Source organism: Rhipicephalus microplus, chromosome 1 (genome assembly GCF_043290135.1).
Source record: "Rhipicephalus microplus isolate Deutch F79 chromosome 1, USDA_Rmic, whole genome shotgun sequence".
In the NCBI taxonomy this organism is placed as follows: Eukaryota; Metazoa; Arthropoda; class Arachnida; order Ixodida; family Ixodidae; genus Rhipicephalus; species Rhipicephalus microplus.
In genome coordinates this window covers 256,525,155-256,543,645 of record NC_134700.1, presented here as the reverse complement: position 1 = coordinate 256,543,645, position 18,491 = coordinate 256,525,155, and the positions used below count along the sequence as shown (strand labels likewise).

Here is an 18,491-nt window from a genome sequence, read left to right as displayed (position 1 = left end):
TTCTAAATTAAACATTGTCGTGGTAAAAGTATCTTCACCTGATAACTAGCACTCTACAAATACCTGCTTCATTCGTAGTTCCTTATATTTCTGTTCACCTTTCCTCTTTTGTCGTACATTTTTGTGAATTGATTTGTTTTTTTGTTTGTTTTTGCATACTTCAAAGCTTTCCTATTCCCGATTCACCGACTTCACCAGTACATCAAAAATTCTTTTGTCTTTGTTTTACTGCTGCTTACACTATATAGGGAAAAACTCCTATACTGTTCTGCGGTGTACTTGGCGCTTAAGAGAGATTCATTCGAATATCCTTTCAAGTACCCGCGGAAGGCGGAAGGCCGGAGAGAAGTGTCTTCAACATGACTGACACGGTCCACGTAAAAGTACCTCTTGAAGAACTTCCGTCTACGAGCACTGAGTGCTTTAAACGGCTCAAAATTACAACAACGTGTGTGTCTATAGGCATAAAGAGAGCTGGCGCTTTGGGAGCTCTTATCGCCCTGTCTGCGCGCCATGCACCCGCCGGTCGCCCAAAACAGTGATGGTAATGGTTCTCCGAAGGGCTCGCCGAGCGACAAAGAAATCACTAATAAGGATAATAAAAACAACCAACCCGCCATCTGCCTCCACGCTTTATAAGGCGCCTTTGTTTCGGAAGCTAGGAAGTGTGGTCGCCGTGGCAACTAGCTCGAACGCACCTTATTATGCAGTCTCTTCGCTACTCTGCGAGGTTCTGGCTGACGTGAAAAACCGGTCCGGGTCCCGACTTTTTAACTCGCTAAACTTTTCCGCACGACGGGTGGGAAGTCTTTCAGCCGCTGATCGGGCCGAAAAAAAAGTTTGGCTTTGCGGGAAACTATTTTTGCGCCGATCAGGCAAGCAGACTCCTTGTGGCCGTTCTTTCGTAGTTGGAGTTACTCCACAAGCTTTGGTGCGTGTGTTTTGACGTGATCGATATGCACGACTTTGATGTGAAAAAACAAAATAAAAAAACGCTTGCTGTTACAGTACCGTTTGCACTTATCTCAGCTTATGACACTGACTTTCTGCGGTAGATCTTCTGGCTACTACCTATTTAATACCACGTACAGTAAACGAAGGTATAACTTTTAAATTAAGACACCATTCATTGCGCTTTTAGCATTTTTACACACCCATACAGGGGTAGTTCCTTCTTTCTTTATTGATGGCTAATATCCTAACCCAGAAACTGGTTAGAACTAAATCTCAAACCACCCTTGCTGGAAAAAAAAGTAATCAGACTTCCTATATAAGCGTTCAGAAAAGATAGTTGTGATCATTAGTTCAAGCTAGTTATTGTGTGGTCTTTGCAGGCTCCTCTGATAGTGGTGGTCGTTACGAATTCCTGGCTTTTACTCAAATTTACTGTGGTGCTCGAGTTGCATGCCACTTTGCTGTGCACTGTAGCTCAGGAAACATGAACGAGGGTCTTTCTTATATTACTACATACCTGCATTGCTATGATTAATATATCACACGTTGTGAGCTGAAGGAAGTAAGGAAAATAGGAGGAAAAGAATGGCAGGGAGGTTAACCAGCCAACAGCAGCCGCTTCGCTACCCTGCGCATGGGAGGGGGATGGGGGAGAGGAAAGATAGAGAGCAGAGAGGGAAGAGAGATAAGCACAGCACATTCGGCAGCACACGCCCGCACATTGTTAGCTGAAACTTTATAATTTAGGTTAAGAACTTCAGGTTGAGGAGAAACGACGAGATAGCCTCGTGCGCAAAGAAAAAAAAAACCTAGCTATTCAATTAGAACATGCAATGCAAACACACATACAAACCCCACGTATCAAAAAAGTAATCAATTGTCCTTTAAAAATCCCAGACAAAAAGTTTTATTCGAAAAGGCCACGTATTTGTAATTTCTGCATTGCGTGGTTGAGCCCTTGTTTTAGTCATAGCTAATATTGAGCTCGTAGATTTTTAGCATTTGAATTACGTCACATCGGGGAAAGCTAGCCCAGTGGCTATAATACCCACACCTTTCTTATTGCTCAATTGATATCAATTTTTGCTTAGCCATTTTTGTTGTATTTTCACCAATTATTTTCACTTACACTTCATGCACACCTTATTGCTTTAAATTACTTTGTGTTACTCCTAATTACTGATAGATAAACTCATTTTCCTTTTATTCATTCTAACTTTATGTACAATCGTTTAATTCGCTCATAATTAATGTGCATTCTTTATTGATGTTTGATGACTCGTATGCACTCTTCAAGTTTCTGGTACTATTGGTATGTCGACGGCTACTTTTAGAGTTTGATGAGACATATAAGCATTTAGTCTTAGTGATGGCGCGTGTGCTCTGTGCAGACGACCGTATAGTATTGAGGGCATTACCTGACTGTGACTTAAGGAACAGCGAGTACTTGTAAACGGAGAAGATGTCTCAATGTTCTGACAACTTCAACAGGCTGTTCTACTGTTCTAACACAACCTATTCGTGTCTCTCGTTTCCGTTGTCGCAGTACAACGCAAAGATGAGAAAAAACCAATATAAACAGACACTCGTGTCAATATATTGTTCTAACTTGGGCCCCTCATGTGGTGCAACAGTGAAAAAAAGATATGGTCTTTTGCTAAAACTCGGACTTCCGTATATGGGTCTTAACGTTGTCTTCTTTCTGCTCTACGGTACATCAACATAATCCTTCGTGAGCCTCGGAATTTCACGTTTGGGGAATGAAATAAATGTTAAAAGTAGCCTTATATAACTTGTCTACGAGCTTAGAGGCACTAAAAATAAGAGCGATTTTTTTCGTCTTGGTGAAGTAATTTTTCACAGTACCCCAATCAGCGCGCTTTCCACCAGAAGACGCTTGCGAAGTGACAAGAAACAGAGAGATAATAGGAGAAAAGCAAGAAGGTCAATCAGAATCATAGCACATGGTTTACTACCCAACACTGAGGTAGGAGAAACAGAAAGAAAAATATGAATGAAAGTGGAAAGAAAAGCAGATGCACTAAAAAAAAGCGCAGCTTTCACTAAGCACTAAGCCACGTGAGCCTTCAAACAGTGATACTGGATGGCTTTGAAGACTAATATAGTAGTTTTCACCTTGATTTGATAGATTTGTGGGGTTTAACGCCCCAAAACCACTATATGATTATGAGAGACGCCGTAGTGAAGGGCTCCGGAAATTTAGACCACCTGGGGTTCTTTAACGTGCACCAAAATCTGAGTACACGGGCCTAAAACATTTCCGCCTCCATCGGAAATGCAGCCGCCACAGCCGAGATTTGATCCCGCGACCTGTGGGTCAGCAGCCGAGTACCTTGGCCACTAGACCACCGTGGCGGGGCAGTAGTTTTCGCCTTATTTCTAGGCCTTAACAAAATGATGCATGTAAATGAAAATGAATATTAAGCTTTGAATATCTATTCTATAGAAGAACCTACCATAGTAAAATTAATGACAGTGGAGTTTCCGACAAATAATGTATAAGTCGAAAATTGTTTCTTCCTTTTTTCGAGCTCCATCAGGCAAAGTTTTCATAATGAAAAGTTACAAAAGACCGTCATAATACTGTCTTTCAAAAATTTTATATACCGACGCCACCTGACACAACATATAACTTTTGCTTTCTACCCTTTATCAGCAATGTCGCTTTGCGTTCCCGAAAGCATTAGGCATGAAATGCACAACAGCAAAAACAAAAAGAACAATATGTCTCATAGGAGCCACGACACTTCCTGATGAAAAAAAAAAGATCCATCATCACTTACTAACGGCGTATGACGTACGGGAAGACCATTCAGCCACGCTTGCAACGCCTGTTATGCATATTGCCATTTATAAAATTAATAAACGATTAGTGCTTCTTAGTTCTAATACCAGCTCGTTCAAACCACAAGTGCTGCATTTGAATCTTTCGTACTTGCGCACATCTTCCATTTAGACTTGTCCTTTCTCAAGGCCATGATTTGTTTTGGCTAGTTTAGAATCATTTGCATTTTACTTGTGCCATCTATTATGTCACTTACCTGGGTAACTAATTCGTGCACTCTGGGCCAGAAAAGCACAATCTCGGTCGTCGCAGCTCAAGCTTATGCAGTGTGATTAAAAGTGATATTTGAGAAAGTAATGATGTCCTATTTTAGATACTGTCCTAAACTTTTTAAAAACCTTCTTAAGCGCTCGATTAAAGTGTGGGCAGGAAGCTCTCACAGATACAACACTTCACGTCAATACATTCTTTTTTTTGCATAGGACACCGTTGCTCACCCACTGTTTGAGCCTCGACAAATTGGAGACCGTTGGGAAAAAGTACAGAAGAGGTATTGCGTGCGAGAAGAATTCAAATGACAAAAACAACCTGCACAACTAAATAAACTTCCCGAATATATTTGATTCATGCAATGAAAAAATTATCTTCCCATAGATTCACTTACAGTAGTGAATCTCTGGGTCTTTCGGGAAACAAGAATGTTTACGCAGTGGTTAATTTTTCACGCATCTAAGGTCGTAGTGACAATGTAATTGAACCTCATTGGCATACGCCAGCCCGAGCATTTAATTACTCTGTGACGTTTTGGTAAGCCGAAAAGGTATTGTTTTTGTAGTCTTTTCAACCACTGTGCTTGTTAAAACATAGTGTAGCATATTGTACACCTGAAGTAGACCCTTACAACACACTCGCCAAGGACAAGTTTATCAAAAGGAACATAAAAATAAAACATACAAAAAAGTGACCCAGAATAACTGCGCAATCGGCGTCACGTGATAATCTTGCCAAAAGTACAAAGATAAAAAAACAAGCAAATAAAAGAAAAATCCATCATCGGTTAGCTATTTTAACGCCATATATGCAGCCATATTGTTGGACAGCAAAAAAAAAACATCAAAAAAACACAAAAGCCCACGATATATCTACCCCCCCTTATAAAAAGTACTTAATTGTTGTAAGTATCTACTTCTTGTCCTCTAGTTTGAGCTAGTTTGAATAATATGTGTTTGCTAAATTTGGTCATTTTGACAATTGCTTTGTCCGTAGTTCATTTCCATATCAGATCACAGTTATCGTGATCTTTGCCGAAATACGTATTCACATGTTTACTTGGTACAAAAGATAAGGTATTAATTATTTAAAAATTTACGTGACAAACCTAAATAAAATACATAATTGATGTTAAAATGCAGCTGATTAAAATATTCATCACCTCCTTATCGATTCTGAATATTTACTTGTAGCAGCGCCGACATATGAGACCTTTGTTAAGGCCATGAATTAGAGTTGTGCTTTTTTTGCGATTGGCTGACAGTGTGCTTGCGCGATAATTTCCATGCGCAGGTTCTGTGGATACGCAGGCGCGACTACAACGTACTCACTGTGGGTCTCGACACGTACACGGCCGACGATCGCTTTCAGGCGGTTCACCTGGAACGATCATCTGACTGGGCCTTGCAGGTGCGCTACGTGCAGCTATCGGATCAGGGTCTCTACGAATGCCAAGTCTCTTCAGACCCGAAGATCAGCTACTTCGTTAACCTCACCGTACTAGGTAAGTATTCATGAGCACACGTAGGAAGACGAATGTATTGAGGGGCCTGTTTTCTTGTTTCTTCTCAAACGCTGCCATAAGTTTTCTTGTTAAACGCTTTCCCACACACACACACACACACACACATATATATATATATATATATATATATATATATATATATATATATATATATATATATATATATATATTAGCAAAGGTATCACAATCTCACACATATTTTATTATTAAACTAAAATGTCCGTAGCCTCTGTTGTTAATCTTACGAGGCCTAACGACTGCCTTGACCTCTGCTGGCGCCTTGTTATAACTTTTAGGGACCCCCTTTCGCAACACCGATACAAGAGGGTTCTCGGCCTTAGCCAGGGAGCGCTGGTCACACCCCAATCGACACTGCCTCCATTAAACGGGATCCCTCTAGCAGCCCGGGGCTCTTCCTGCTTGGGCCCTACGCGACGAACCGAAGATACGGATAAACACAGAACACGGCTGAACAGAACAGAAGCAACGACGCACCGGCAGTGGGAGCCAAGACACGAGGAAATAAACGCAGCTGCCGAGCGGTTCTCGGGGCAACACAGAGGAACCCACACACTATCGAGACCCAATGAAAACAAAGAACCGGTTCATTAGCAATATTGCCCTCTCCATTCGCCCCCCTTTCTTCTTTCTACGAGGCGGATAACCCGTTCCTTTTGTCTCGCGGCAATGCTTGCCCCGACTTAGTCGGCCGCCGGAGGCCCACACCGCAACGCCCTTGCCATCTTGATTATCATTCTTGCACCCCGGTCCTTGATAGTTTGCCCCCACCCTCATCATTTCTCTAGTCGTTGCGGGCCTCACAATGACCGCTGGCATTAGCAGGGTCATAAGCGCAAGCCCACCCTTGGAGGCTCTGCTCGACAATTGGGAGACCGACGCATCTGTTAATAGGCTACCGAGTTGTCGCTTCGCCCGAATGAGCACCGTTCATTCGCCCCTAAAGCTTGAACCTCCACAGCACGTGTCGCAGTCATTATAACCACGCATCCAAACGTTCTCGCTGAAGCAGTGCTTTACTTTCGTACAAGTGTTGTAAGGTGCACTGGCTGGACGCCGAGCGACACAGGGTGATAGGGTGTTTTATTTGCAAGATATAGATGGAGTCCTACGCGTAACAAACGCTGTTACAGAGTAATAATATGCCAGGCACGTTCGCGCCCTGATGCGGCACTCTCCTAAGCTTCGATCAAAAGCCCAATTCCAGAAACCTGCTTAGGGAGCACAGTGATTATTGCTTTCTACTGGTACGTGGTCAAGCGGGAGTAATTCTTCAATACTGCTCAGCGAACACGCAGCATCCCAGGATGTTAATGTCATAGAACAGGTTTACCAGCTTTCGGTCATTTTGTGCCTTGAAATAATTACTTTATTTTTTTACTGGCTTATTCTTATGGCCATGCCTCTGCATTTGGTCAAGATTGTATTGTGAACAAGTGGGCAACGGAGTGCCGAGGGAAATTCGCATGATGTGACATTCAATTCGCTGTTTCGATAAGCCCTTTTTTCGAATATACTCACCGTGTTTTCGAAGACAGCAAGCGATCACCGTGACGCCAGAGTCATGGCAGCCACTGCGGCTTACTTCTCCAAATTTTGTGTACTGCCGCACATTGAGCGTCGATACAACCGTTGGCTGCTGCGACCATTCGACATCAATCTTGTCTTTTTTATCGCAGTGGCAAAAGCGGTCATCGAAGGAGGTCCGGACCTCTTCATTCGCACGGGGAGCTCCATTAACCTGACATGCGAGATAAGCCGAAGCCCTGAGCCACCGCATTTTGTCTTCTGGTACCACAACGATCGCATGATCAACTACGTGTCGGCCAAGGGAGAGATCACGCTGCACAAAGGTGGACCAGACAGAACCATTAGCCGACTTTATATCCGCAAGGCAGTCTCACTTGACTCAGGAAACTACACCTGTGACCCGGCCAACGCCGAGCCTGTGTCCATCAGCGTCCATGTCGTGAACGGTAAGGGCATGTCTTGTTAGCGAGAAATAAGCGAGGCAATAGGTGTCACATGAACGCAATACTAATGCCAGGGCATCATTGTACACGAGAATGTATTCCATGTTCAACGCTTGTCACTGACTTAATTTTCTGGTTTATTCACTTCACTTCTCTGCTGGTAGATTTTATACGCATATATAACAAAGAAAACAAAAACCAAAAATTCAAGGTCGCTTCACAGAGCTACATTTCTATTTTCAATAGGTCATGTGCTTTACCGTTTGCTTCCTGCATATGCATACAGAGTAAATGCGACATTTATGTTACACAAATGTTGAAGATAGGGCGAGTTGGTTCGTCGTAATTGAACTGGTATAGCGCTATACGGGAAAGAAGAAATGGCCGAGCGAACCGACGCCAGAGGACAGAGCGCTAAGTTATAACTGAGCTTTAATGGCAAAGTGCATCAGATACGTAGACTTGCGCAAGCATACAAAACCACTCGAAAATAACACCAAGATTAGACAATGCTATTGTAACGTCACAGACCAAGGTTTTAGAGATAATGCACCTGATTTAGAAAACTACACCCAGTTTTTTATGCTTGGGGCATTTTTTCTAATAAAGCTCCGTTGAAGTTAGCGCTCTGTCCTGTGGTGTCACTCTCCTCGACGGTTTCTTCTTTCCCGTAATGCACTGCACCTGTTCAAGCAGGTTTTAGGTTAGCCAGGCGTACGTTTCTTGAATATTTGGAAGTATTTCTGGAGCTCAAGTAAGTATATACTATTGAACACGATAAAAACAACAACATAAACAATGAATGATGAAGAAGAGAGAATAGACATGACAAGTAAAACACCTGAAAAGCATCAATTCCGATAGATATGAGTCTATATACCTTGTTCCCTTGTTAACAGTGACACATACCCATTGTGGAGGATTGTGGGGTTTCCAAAAGCTTCTGCCATAATTCTTTATCGTCGTCAAGCATAGCAAAAAAAAACCAAAAAAATCCATAAAGTTCCTTGCAAGTGTGCAGCAGGTACCACGCTTTTCGAAATAGTCACAAAAGACCGCATAGTGAATGCCTGCGTACTACGCAATGATTAATGGTGTAGTGAGTACATTCTCAGTACAACTACAAAACATTTCTCGCCAAGATATGATCACTGAGCTCCTTCTTACATTGAAATCATTTATAAGATCACAACATGGTTTACGTACGCGCCTTAGTTGTCCACCGGCACAACCACCACCACCACCACCACCACCACCAGTGTGCGTAATCACTACGGCGCAAAATAAAAACAAATTTAGTAAACGAAAAAAAAGCCAGGCCTGCGCGGAAGGCGCAGCACAGTCACAGCGAAAGCTAGAAAAAGCAGCCTTTTATTGATTGATATGTGGGGTTTAACGCCCAAAAACCACCATATTATTATGACAGACGCCGTAGTGGAGGGCTCCAGAAATTACGACCACCTGGAGTTCTTTAACGTGCACCGAAATCTAAGCACATGGGCATACAACATTCCCACGGTCACCTACCACAAGAATCTGTTCTTAGGCTTTAAGAAAAATATTGTGAATTAAAGTCTCATGTGAGTACAATTTCCTTTCTACATGCTACCAAAACACTGTCAAGATAACGCGTACATTTGCACACCGGAGGGGAAGTAGCAATTCATAATTGAAAAATGGTGGTATCCGGGGACACACAAGCCTAATGCTACAACTTCTCAATCCGAGTCTACAATTCTGAAAAAAAATTTCGCCCTATTGCATAAGTTACTTGATACAATGATCATTAAACTAACACCACGTGTTATGCGATCTAATCGAAAAGAACAAAAACATGCAAGATGGACATTTTTATCTTATGTGAGCCAAATTTGTAGGAGAATCGTATTATCCAGATTAAAATTATTCCAAAAGTAATGTAAATCAGTTGAGGCTGAGATTATAGAACACCAGTTCAGTTGTAGTACCCTCAACCGACCTATGGTGTTGAGCGCACCGCAGAGGAGCATGTCGCGCCCTTGTTAGCATCTTTACGCGAAATAGCTGATTCATTCTGTTTAGTTTTGAACTTGAGATGGGTGGAGATAGGAGATCTGGTACGTTTATTAGTTCGCATATTGAGTTCTATATTCATTGTAGCACTTGTGCTAGGCTGAGGCGTATGCAGTGCAAGTGCATCTGTGTCCCTTACTGCTTAGCCTTGTCTGCAGATGTAGACAGTTCGTCCAACACTACATTGCATAGCTGAGTGGCATCACTAATATTGTCGGATACTGCAGGTTCTGTACTAGTCTGTACTGCCTTTTGCAAAGCAGTTTCAATAGCCTGCGATAGATCTGAGTCTATATATCTTGTTTCCATATTAACTGTGACACTTACCTATTGTGGGGGATTGCGGGGTTTTCAAAAGCTTCTGCCATAATTTTTCATCGTCGTCAAGCACAGCAAAAAAAAAATCCAGAAAGTTCCTTGCAAGTGTGCAGCAGTTACCACGCTTTTCCAAATAGTGACAGAAGACCGCATCGTGAATGCCTTCGTACAACGCAGTGATTAATCACGCAGTGAGTATTCTGCAAATGTGCGTGATAGTTACCTAAAGAGCGTTTAAGAAAGGCTCTGAAAGGCCGCTCTTCCAACTTGCGCTGTGACAGTGCTGCGCGTTCCGCGTAGGTCTGGCGGTATTTTAAATGGTAAAGTAAATTAAGAATATATCGCTGGTAAAGGCAGAATATAACTACAAAGCAGCTGCATTAGAGACGCCACGAAGCACGAGTTATAGCCGACACTGGGCTGGCTGTGGTAAGTACAGTTATTTCTCAAGGAACCGGTCTTTCTTTAACATCTGCTTTCTGAGCTTATCAATATGCTATTAAGCACACCTCATTGTTCATGCGAAGTCATTAAAAAAACTGGAAGATTACGTGTTAAGCAGTGCTTTCTGATTTCCTTCTTCTGCTCTCAGTAACAGCAAAGTCGCTCTGCTTCGAGCACAATAGATAACGGAGCAGATCTTGCAAAGCTTAAAACGAGATTAGAAACCAAGTTTGTTTCTGAAACTGGCACGGGAAACTCGCGAAACAGTTCTGATTCAGATTTTTCTTCTCAAATGCATAAATATTGGCCTGATGTTCCCATTTCCATCTGCACTTTTTAACGTGCGAGATGTATTTTTTCTCTCACAGCTGCTTTGCCGTCCGCACTAGTTGGGACGTGAAAACCGCCTCATCATCACTCATACTTATTGTTCTTATATCCCAAAGCATACGTTAATGTAGTCGTTCTATTTCGTAATGCACTTCCTTGGTAATAGCATATTGAATATGCTGTCTAGTCTTGCTATGCAAAGATAAAGAGCATATATAGAACCAAGCTCTGCTCCAACGTTACTGCGCACTTTACAAATGAGCTCGTTTTATGCCTAAAAGACTACCATGTTTCGCATTTCATCCTTTCATCGGGATATTTTCGAAAATTGCCTAACAAGTAATTTTAATTAAACTATAGACCGCGAATGCGTAAACTATTCAAAAGCTGTTTCGCAGAGCTGTTCTCTATATTTATGTTTGATTGACTGTTAAAAAAAAGCGAGAAATAAGTAGAGGAAAAGAAAAATGCAGGGAGGATAACCTAGTACAAAACACTCGCAGCGCCCTTTACGAGTTCACCCAAGACGACCGGAAGCTAGAAGCAATCTTCTTTTTATGGGGCGAAGCTTCTTAAGCCGTGAGTTGGTACATACATGCATGTCTCGCTTGGTATACGTGACCACCTAGTTCTGACTCACTGTACAGATGCAGACAGACAGACAGACAGACAGACAGACAGACAGACAGACAGACAGACAGACAGACAGACAGACAGACAGACAGACAGACAGACAGACAGACAGACAGACAGAGGGACGGACGGACGGACAGAGGGACAAACAGACAGACGGACAGGCAGACAAACAGGCGGACGGACGGACGGACGGATGGAAGGATGGACGAATGGATGGATCAACAGATGAACAGATTAACAGATAGACAGACGGACGGACTCGACTCCTATGCCAATGCTGCAGGACGGTCGACAATGATCGAAAGTTTTTAATAACCAGTTTGCTACCCTGCATAGAGGTGGAGAAAATAGGGGTTGGAAAAAGGGCAGCGAGAGAAAGGGATTAAATAAAAAGCAAAACGAGAAAATGCGCACACGTGCAAGACGTTCCAATTAGACCCATTTTCATTTATTGGTAGAATGGACAAATAGTAGCGCTTGCACAGCCTTTATTTGTGGCTTAAAGTCCTGTCAACGCAGCAACATTTTTACCCGACAGTGTTCTGTCACCCAATTTATCGAGTGCATTGCAAAGCGACTGTCTCTGCGTACAGTATACTGTGGGCAGTCTCAAAGGATAATTTGTATCATTTTATAACAGCCGCTGTAGTCAAAGGCTGCGGGAGCTATTTATATGCGGGAGACATACACATAAATAAATGCCACTCCAACTACAGAATGCTAAGAGTAGCGCCAGCTCCGTGAAGTGTTGGAGGAATTCGAAGACTGAGATTTGAGTCTAAGGAACATGGTCGTGGTGCAACGGTGAGCAAGCACGTGGAGTTTCTTTGCAGCGTCAGTCCTGGAGACTGGTATTAATGTTTCATTGTTTTATCTAGGAGTGAACGGGCAGCTTGATCAACCCGTTCATTGCCGATAATCTCAATTGATATGTGAGGTGTAACGTCCCAAAACCACCATATCATTGTGAGAGACACCGTAGTGAAGGGCTCTGGAAATTTAGACCCCCTGGGGTTCTTTAACACGCGCCCGAATCTGAGCACACGGGCCTACAACATTTCCACCTCCATCGGAAATGCAGCCGCCACCGCCGGGATTCGATCCCGTGACCTGCAGGTCAGTAGCCGAAAACCACCGCGGTGGGGATTACCGATCATTCACTTGAAAACCAATGAAAAGTAATTTGTTATCTTTTCTCAGTTAAATGAGCCAACTCTTCTGCAATTTGAGCTATATATCATTCGCTCATGTGGGCCATGGCGTGAAAGTGACAGAAGACACTGCCGTGCCACAGTGCCACTATTGAGTCACCGAACCTGGTCTATTTTTGTGCCCGTTCATCGCTGATGCAATACAATGCGACTTCAGGCGCGGTGAGCTCTGCTGTCGTCGATGTCGTAGTGGGGGTTGTTAAAGCTTTCGAAGTGATCCGCATAAGTTAGGGAGGATTATACGAACACTCCTTTGTAGTATAGCCAGCCGCAAGAAAATGCATAGTGGTTCGTCAGAGATGAAGTTGCTAAGTTTCTCAAAAGGGGTCTTGGTTCGGGAATCGAAACCAGGACCAACTTTCCGGGGTGGTTACTCTATCGATATATATAACGAACCAATTTCGCTTTCTAAAACATTTCGACGCCTTGCAAGATTCTGAAGAACCACTTTTCAGTTTTCCGCATTAGTGTTAGAGCGCCACCCTTCAAGCTAAACGGTCTAACTCTGAGAACATTAATGGCTAACTGTGGCGTTGATAGTGCTAAAGTAGGGGAATGAATCGTTCCATCACTTCGTTTTCTGAATTATATGCCAATCAAGAAATTCAAAGACAATTAGGACAACACTTACACATGGATCTGTATTAGAAGGATTCTTAACTGTCCCAGAAGAAGGCTTGCGTTCAACAAGCCTCTCCAAACGACTGTGATTGGAACGCCCTGCATGTGTGTGCATGTGTATTTTTTCTAATTACATAAATTATAGAGATTTAGGATTGTTTAAATTTTGAGTAAGAAATAGGCATATCTCTCCGTCTCCATCTTTTTTCCGACCCTTAGTTCCCCACCCATGTACAGGGTAGCAAACCAGTCCTTCTAAGTCAAGCTCTCCATCTCTTCCTTTTATTTATTTCTCTCTCTCCCTCTCTCTAACAGTAGTGTAATGATTTTTGCTCACTTGAATTGAAAGGAATTAAAGAGGATTAAAATACACCATTTCCGTGACTGATATCCGAGCCCACAACACACAACGGTCGTGAGTACGGATCCCACCGACGGAAATGGGGACAACTGAGAAAGCATAATATTGTTTTTTTTTTCTTGGTTTCATCTTACATCGGTCTCAATACTTGTGTGGGCTTGATGGGCATTCTCTTTTTCACCAGTCAACCCGCTTGCCTCTTTGTAAGGTAGGAGACGGCATACGCTTTTGCTTGACTTCCTTTCCTTTCCTTTACCTCTTTCTCCCTTGCATCTACTTCCGGCTATTCCGGACATGACTATTTCCGCGTTTGCGAACGACAGGCCGGCACCTGTTACCAAGATGCATTTGGTGCAGCCGGCGAAGGAGGTTGCAGTCTACCGCAACCTCCTTCAGGTCGTTGGCAGCGAGAGCTTGTCAGTTATAAAACACTTCTATGTATCTCACCTCCTCAGCTTCTCTCTCGTTCTCGCGCGCCCATTTCTCTGACTGGCAGAGTCGCATATAGTGCGCGTTATTGCTTTTCGCCGTTGCTACGTTTCTGCTGTATATATGGCTTGGTTGCGTGCCCTACACAGGCGGATATTCTCCCGCTACCGGCCCTTGCCTCAGCGCTCCCCGGGCGTCGGCATTGAATTGCTGATATTTCGCGAATCTAAATGGCTCTTAGTGATGGCAAGGGGGAAAGACACAAGGGCGTCATGAAATAAAACAGAACGACGCCTCCGTGCGCGGAGTGGCGCTCTTGCGCGGGCGTCAGTGGCGATATGCTGTTCCATACACAGCCCCACTTTCTTTTTTCCTCGTCAGTCTCTGGCGCTGTGAGGCGTTATGGAATGTGCTGCCACTCGTTCCATGGCATGGACCCCAATATCGACCACCCTGAGTTCACTTTCTACTTTTTTCTCTCTCTCTCTCTCTCTCTCTCTCTCTCTCTCTCTTTCGTTCGCATCTTGGAAGGGTTCTCCCCGGCGGCACGGCTTTTTATTAAATTTTATGTCCTAGAATGGACTTTGAATTTTCCAACCTTATTTTTGTTATGTCTTTCTGGTTAATATATAAAATATGGCAAGCATTTTTTTTCTCTTTTTCCTGCCTCCCCCTAAAACCTCCTTTTTTTTTTGTAAGTGAAAACAGAATGCCGCAGCAAGGCGTACTATGCCGACGGAGAGTGCACGTGCGAAGCAGAACGGGGCGTGGAAGGAACTGATGCAAATCCAATCGGCTGCAGGATTTATTCTTTTATTATGCTCGTCGTTTTGATGTGTATGTTCGTCTACTGCAGCCTGAGTGCACTACTGCGTAACACGGCCGGGAAGGACGATGGCTGAGCTACTTTCGCGTGGAAGTAGATTTAATCGCGCTTCGCCAAGCGGTTCTCGCAAATGTTTTTCCCGCCGACTCCCATAGCGCAGTTTATTGGCGCGCACAGTTTTGAGATGCGTTGTTTTTGAGAAGCATTATTTCTCGATCAGATGGTTGATATTTAGGCTTCCTAATGTTCTAAATGTATTTCTAACGGCAAAAAAAAAGATGTTCATGCTGCGTGGAACCACACTTGAGTTAGCTTTTGCTGCCGTCAACATTTGCGTAAACAGTGGACAATTTTTTTTTCATAAATTTTTTCCTATATCTTATTACTTACCCTCTCTTCACATAAGATATACCCATCAAGTCAATATTTGTTATTAAGGGCATATTTTTTATCGAGAAACTGGTGACACACATCAGATTTAAAAGAGGCGTTGCCGTAGCAATTGGTTTATAGAGCGCTGTGTAGAGCCCTCTCTAGAGAACATGTACTATAAAAGGTAATCTATATAAAGTCTTCATATTTTGGCTTCTTAAATGTTGCCCACATGACCGATGATTTCTTCGGAAGAATGATTACTAGCACAAAATTAAAAAAAAGGGGGGTTACAAAGAAATACCTTCATATACAGCATGTCAGCTGCGTACTATGCCCATTTATTCAGTGATCAAGTCACTATCAGTGAAATAATAAGTGCACCGAAGATTCTGGGATATATTGAAATAGCTAGGTTCTGGGATATTGAGAGAGACTACAGGTTTTGCGAAAAAATCATGATCATTGATACTTCAAACGCGCTTTTCACCTATCTGACGCTAGTTGTTTAGCTATAATTATCAAATATGAATCTGTTGAGCGTAATTTAAAGGAACGTTAACCGTATTGAGGAGGAGGAAGGAAAGAAATGAAAGGCAGGGAGGTCAACCAGACGCACGTCCAGTTTGCTACCCTGCATTGGGGGAAGGGGTGAGGGGATTAAAGGAGAAGAGAGAGAGAAGTGAAGGGCAACGTGTGTGTAGATGTGACCTTGTCCAATGCACGCTTATAAGCGGTCGCGTAGTCCGGTCGTCTTTAGAAAACTTAGCAGTGCCCGCGTCGCTTTGCTGGCCAGCGACGCGTAGAGCCATGAGCCAAGTATCGTCTCTTCGGAAAAAGGTCTACTATCTAGTGTCTCGAACGTTTCGCGTAGCAAGTTGCGTTCGCTCGCAAAACGTATTGAGAAGCGTATAAAGAAATAGGTCTACGTTCCTTATGCAGGCTCCACACTCCACTCAAGTTTTGTTTTGACAACAGTTTTGTGCAGTATAGTAACTCCGTATTTGACGAGTCGAGCGCGAAAGACAGAGTGTCTTTTGTAAGCCGACGGTCACAATTTCCTTGGTGTCTTCAGTAGTTGTAAGTGAGCCGTTTCGCCTAACAGTGATCGATTTCACAAGCATTGCCGCATTTCTCACGCGTTGTGTTTTTTTGTGGAGACATTTATTCGCGGAGTACGTTTGCGACTATTGCACACTGCCACTATCAAGAAGTTTACTTCAACGAACACTTCTGGATCCTACAATATTTATCGCAGCTCCTTAACGTTTCGGCGGTCTTGTCCAATACCTCACACAGAGGGCAACACTGATATAAAGAACTGGTTTATAGAAATATCCATTTTATATACCTATCAATTATATTGATGATTAGGTTGCTACCTACATTCATTGAGCATTTAGGCACTAAAAAATGTGGTCAGAACAAAAAAATATACGCACTTATATGAACAAATGCATGCTTTCTCCTCAAAACTCCGGTACATAAGTTTAGAGCTTCTGTACAATCACCTCCTTTGAGAGTGACATGTTTCGATGATAGAAAGAGTGAAATACCAAAGTTTGACTATCGCGTAGAGGGTTTCACGAAAGCTGAGTTGATCGCAGAAACAAGTAATTCTGCAATCGCTTTGGAATCGTGGCCTCCAATAAGGTGAACAGGGTAGGGAGGTTGTGTTATGCCATATTATTGGCAACCATGGTGCTGACAATAAACGTAATCACAAAAGCTCCTGGCGTTATGCAGAACATGGACAATTTAGAGCCACTAAGCACCGGCTTTAAAATAGCTTCTTTTAGTACAATCTTCAGGGTGTTCATTCATTTTTGCAGACCCCAAGCCTTAACGAAACTGCGCAGACAGTGTGTGTTTCTGTGGCTGTGTGGGCTATTGTGTGTTTATCAGTTGAGCTGAGTTTTTTTTTTTTTATGCATTGCATACCTACATCGCCCCACTGGGCATTACAGCTAGCAGAGGAAAGGGGGTTACATACCAAAAAATATACTAAGTAAACACCCTCACAAAGCGTGGCAAAACACATCGTTGTTAAAAATGTCTACAACGTCTTACGATAGAGCATCCCACTCTCTTATAGCTCGTCTAAGAAAAAAAGAATACCTGATGACGTCACCCTTAAAAAGAAATTGTCGAACTTTCAGAGCATGATCACGTGTCGACGAGATGTAAGTGGGTAACCTTAAACACTTTTCTTGCTCAATGCCGGTTTTATAATGCTATACAGCGTGAAAAAATTCAGTTTAAGGTTTTTTCGCCAATTTCGCAAAGCATTCCATGATTACTTACGTTTATTTTTTGCATGTTTAACATCTAGAACTGTTGAGTACAAACTTGAACGCGTTGAACAAAGTATATGAGCTGAACAGTTGTATCTCTGCCCAGGTCTAGGTGTATATTCCCAACCATCACGTAGGACCTGGACTAGCCTGTCAGGCGAATAGACAAGCTACTATCTCCAACATCCCATTAACGAATTGCTCTTTCTTTGTCTCTATCTTTCTCTCTGAACTTGGATGTCTCGCATTCCTTACTTCTGATTGCTTCTTCTATCGCAGGCGAGAAGCCAGCGGCAATGCAGCATGACGGGAAGCCCCTTTCGTCCTCGAGCCCTCCGGAAGTGGCGACGGTGCTCACCGAATTCGGTGTTCTTCTCGCCCTTTGTCTGGCGACTGCGTGTGCCAGGCTGAGGTAACAGAGTTTGGGCCCTGCTTGCACACAAGGCGTCGAAGCTGCTGCGTCGACGGTGCGCTAAACAATCGTCCACTAAGGCTTGTTCTTGTGAAGCGAACGCTGCGACCCTCTGAATCGAAATCCACGGAGAAAACACGGATGACTCCACAGAGAGGGCTGCCCGCCAGATGACATTGTCAACAAGCCGAACGAGAGACTCGCGAGAAACGCTCGTGCACATCGTTCATCGCCGATGCCGTTTTTTTTTCTCACTCAGTTTCTCTCTAGTCAACTTTATGTGTTTTAGTTTCCCGTTCATTGACGGCTTTTCATTGGACCTGGCCACGATTGTGCACAAGACTCAAATGACTGTTCGTGATACTCGATGTATGTTCTATAGAGTTTCAGCTTGAGAGCTGTATTAGTGTATAATAGAAAAAAAAACTACGTAGAAGAGGCTAACCAACGCATACGACAAGAAAAACGTGATGACGCGAGGTGGCGATTCAGTGAAATCGGTAAAGCAGTGACATGGGGAATCGGTAAAGGAAAACCTACGATGGAAGAAGTTTGAAGCTTGAAGCCCACGGCAACTTGTGGACCTGAACACAACATTACGATACAACTTCAACACCTACATTCAGCCACTACATTGAT

General features: G+C 43.2%; 1 protein-coding gene across 1 annotated transcript in view; it reads left to right on the top strand.

Annotated features, from left to right (window-relative positions):
* Window positions 1–18,015, top strand: part of LOC142814643 (zwei Ig domain protein zig-8-like) — a 203,980-nt gene extending 185,965 nt beyond the window's left edge. The window contains exons 3-5 of the mRNA XM_075893721.1: window positions 5,324–5,534; window positions 7,253–7,549; window positions 17,720–18,015. Coding sequence (XP_075749836.1) covers window positions 5,324–5,534; window positions 7,253–7,549; window positions 17,720–17,856 — 645 coding nt within the window. The 3' untranslated portion in view covers window positions 17,857–18,015. The remainder of the gene's footprint in view (window positions 1–5,323; window positions 5,535–7,252; window positions 7,550–17,719) is intronic.
* Window positions 18,016–18,491: the final 476 nt, after the last annotated feature.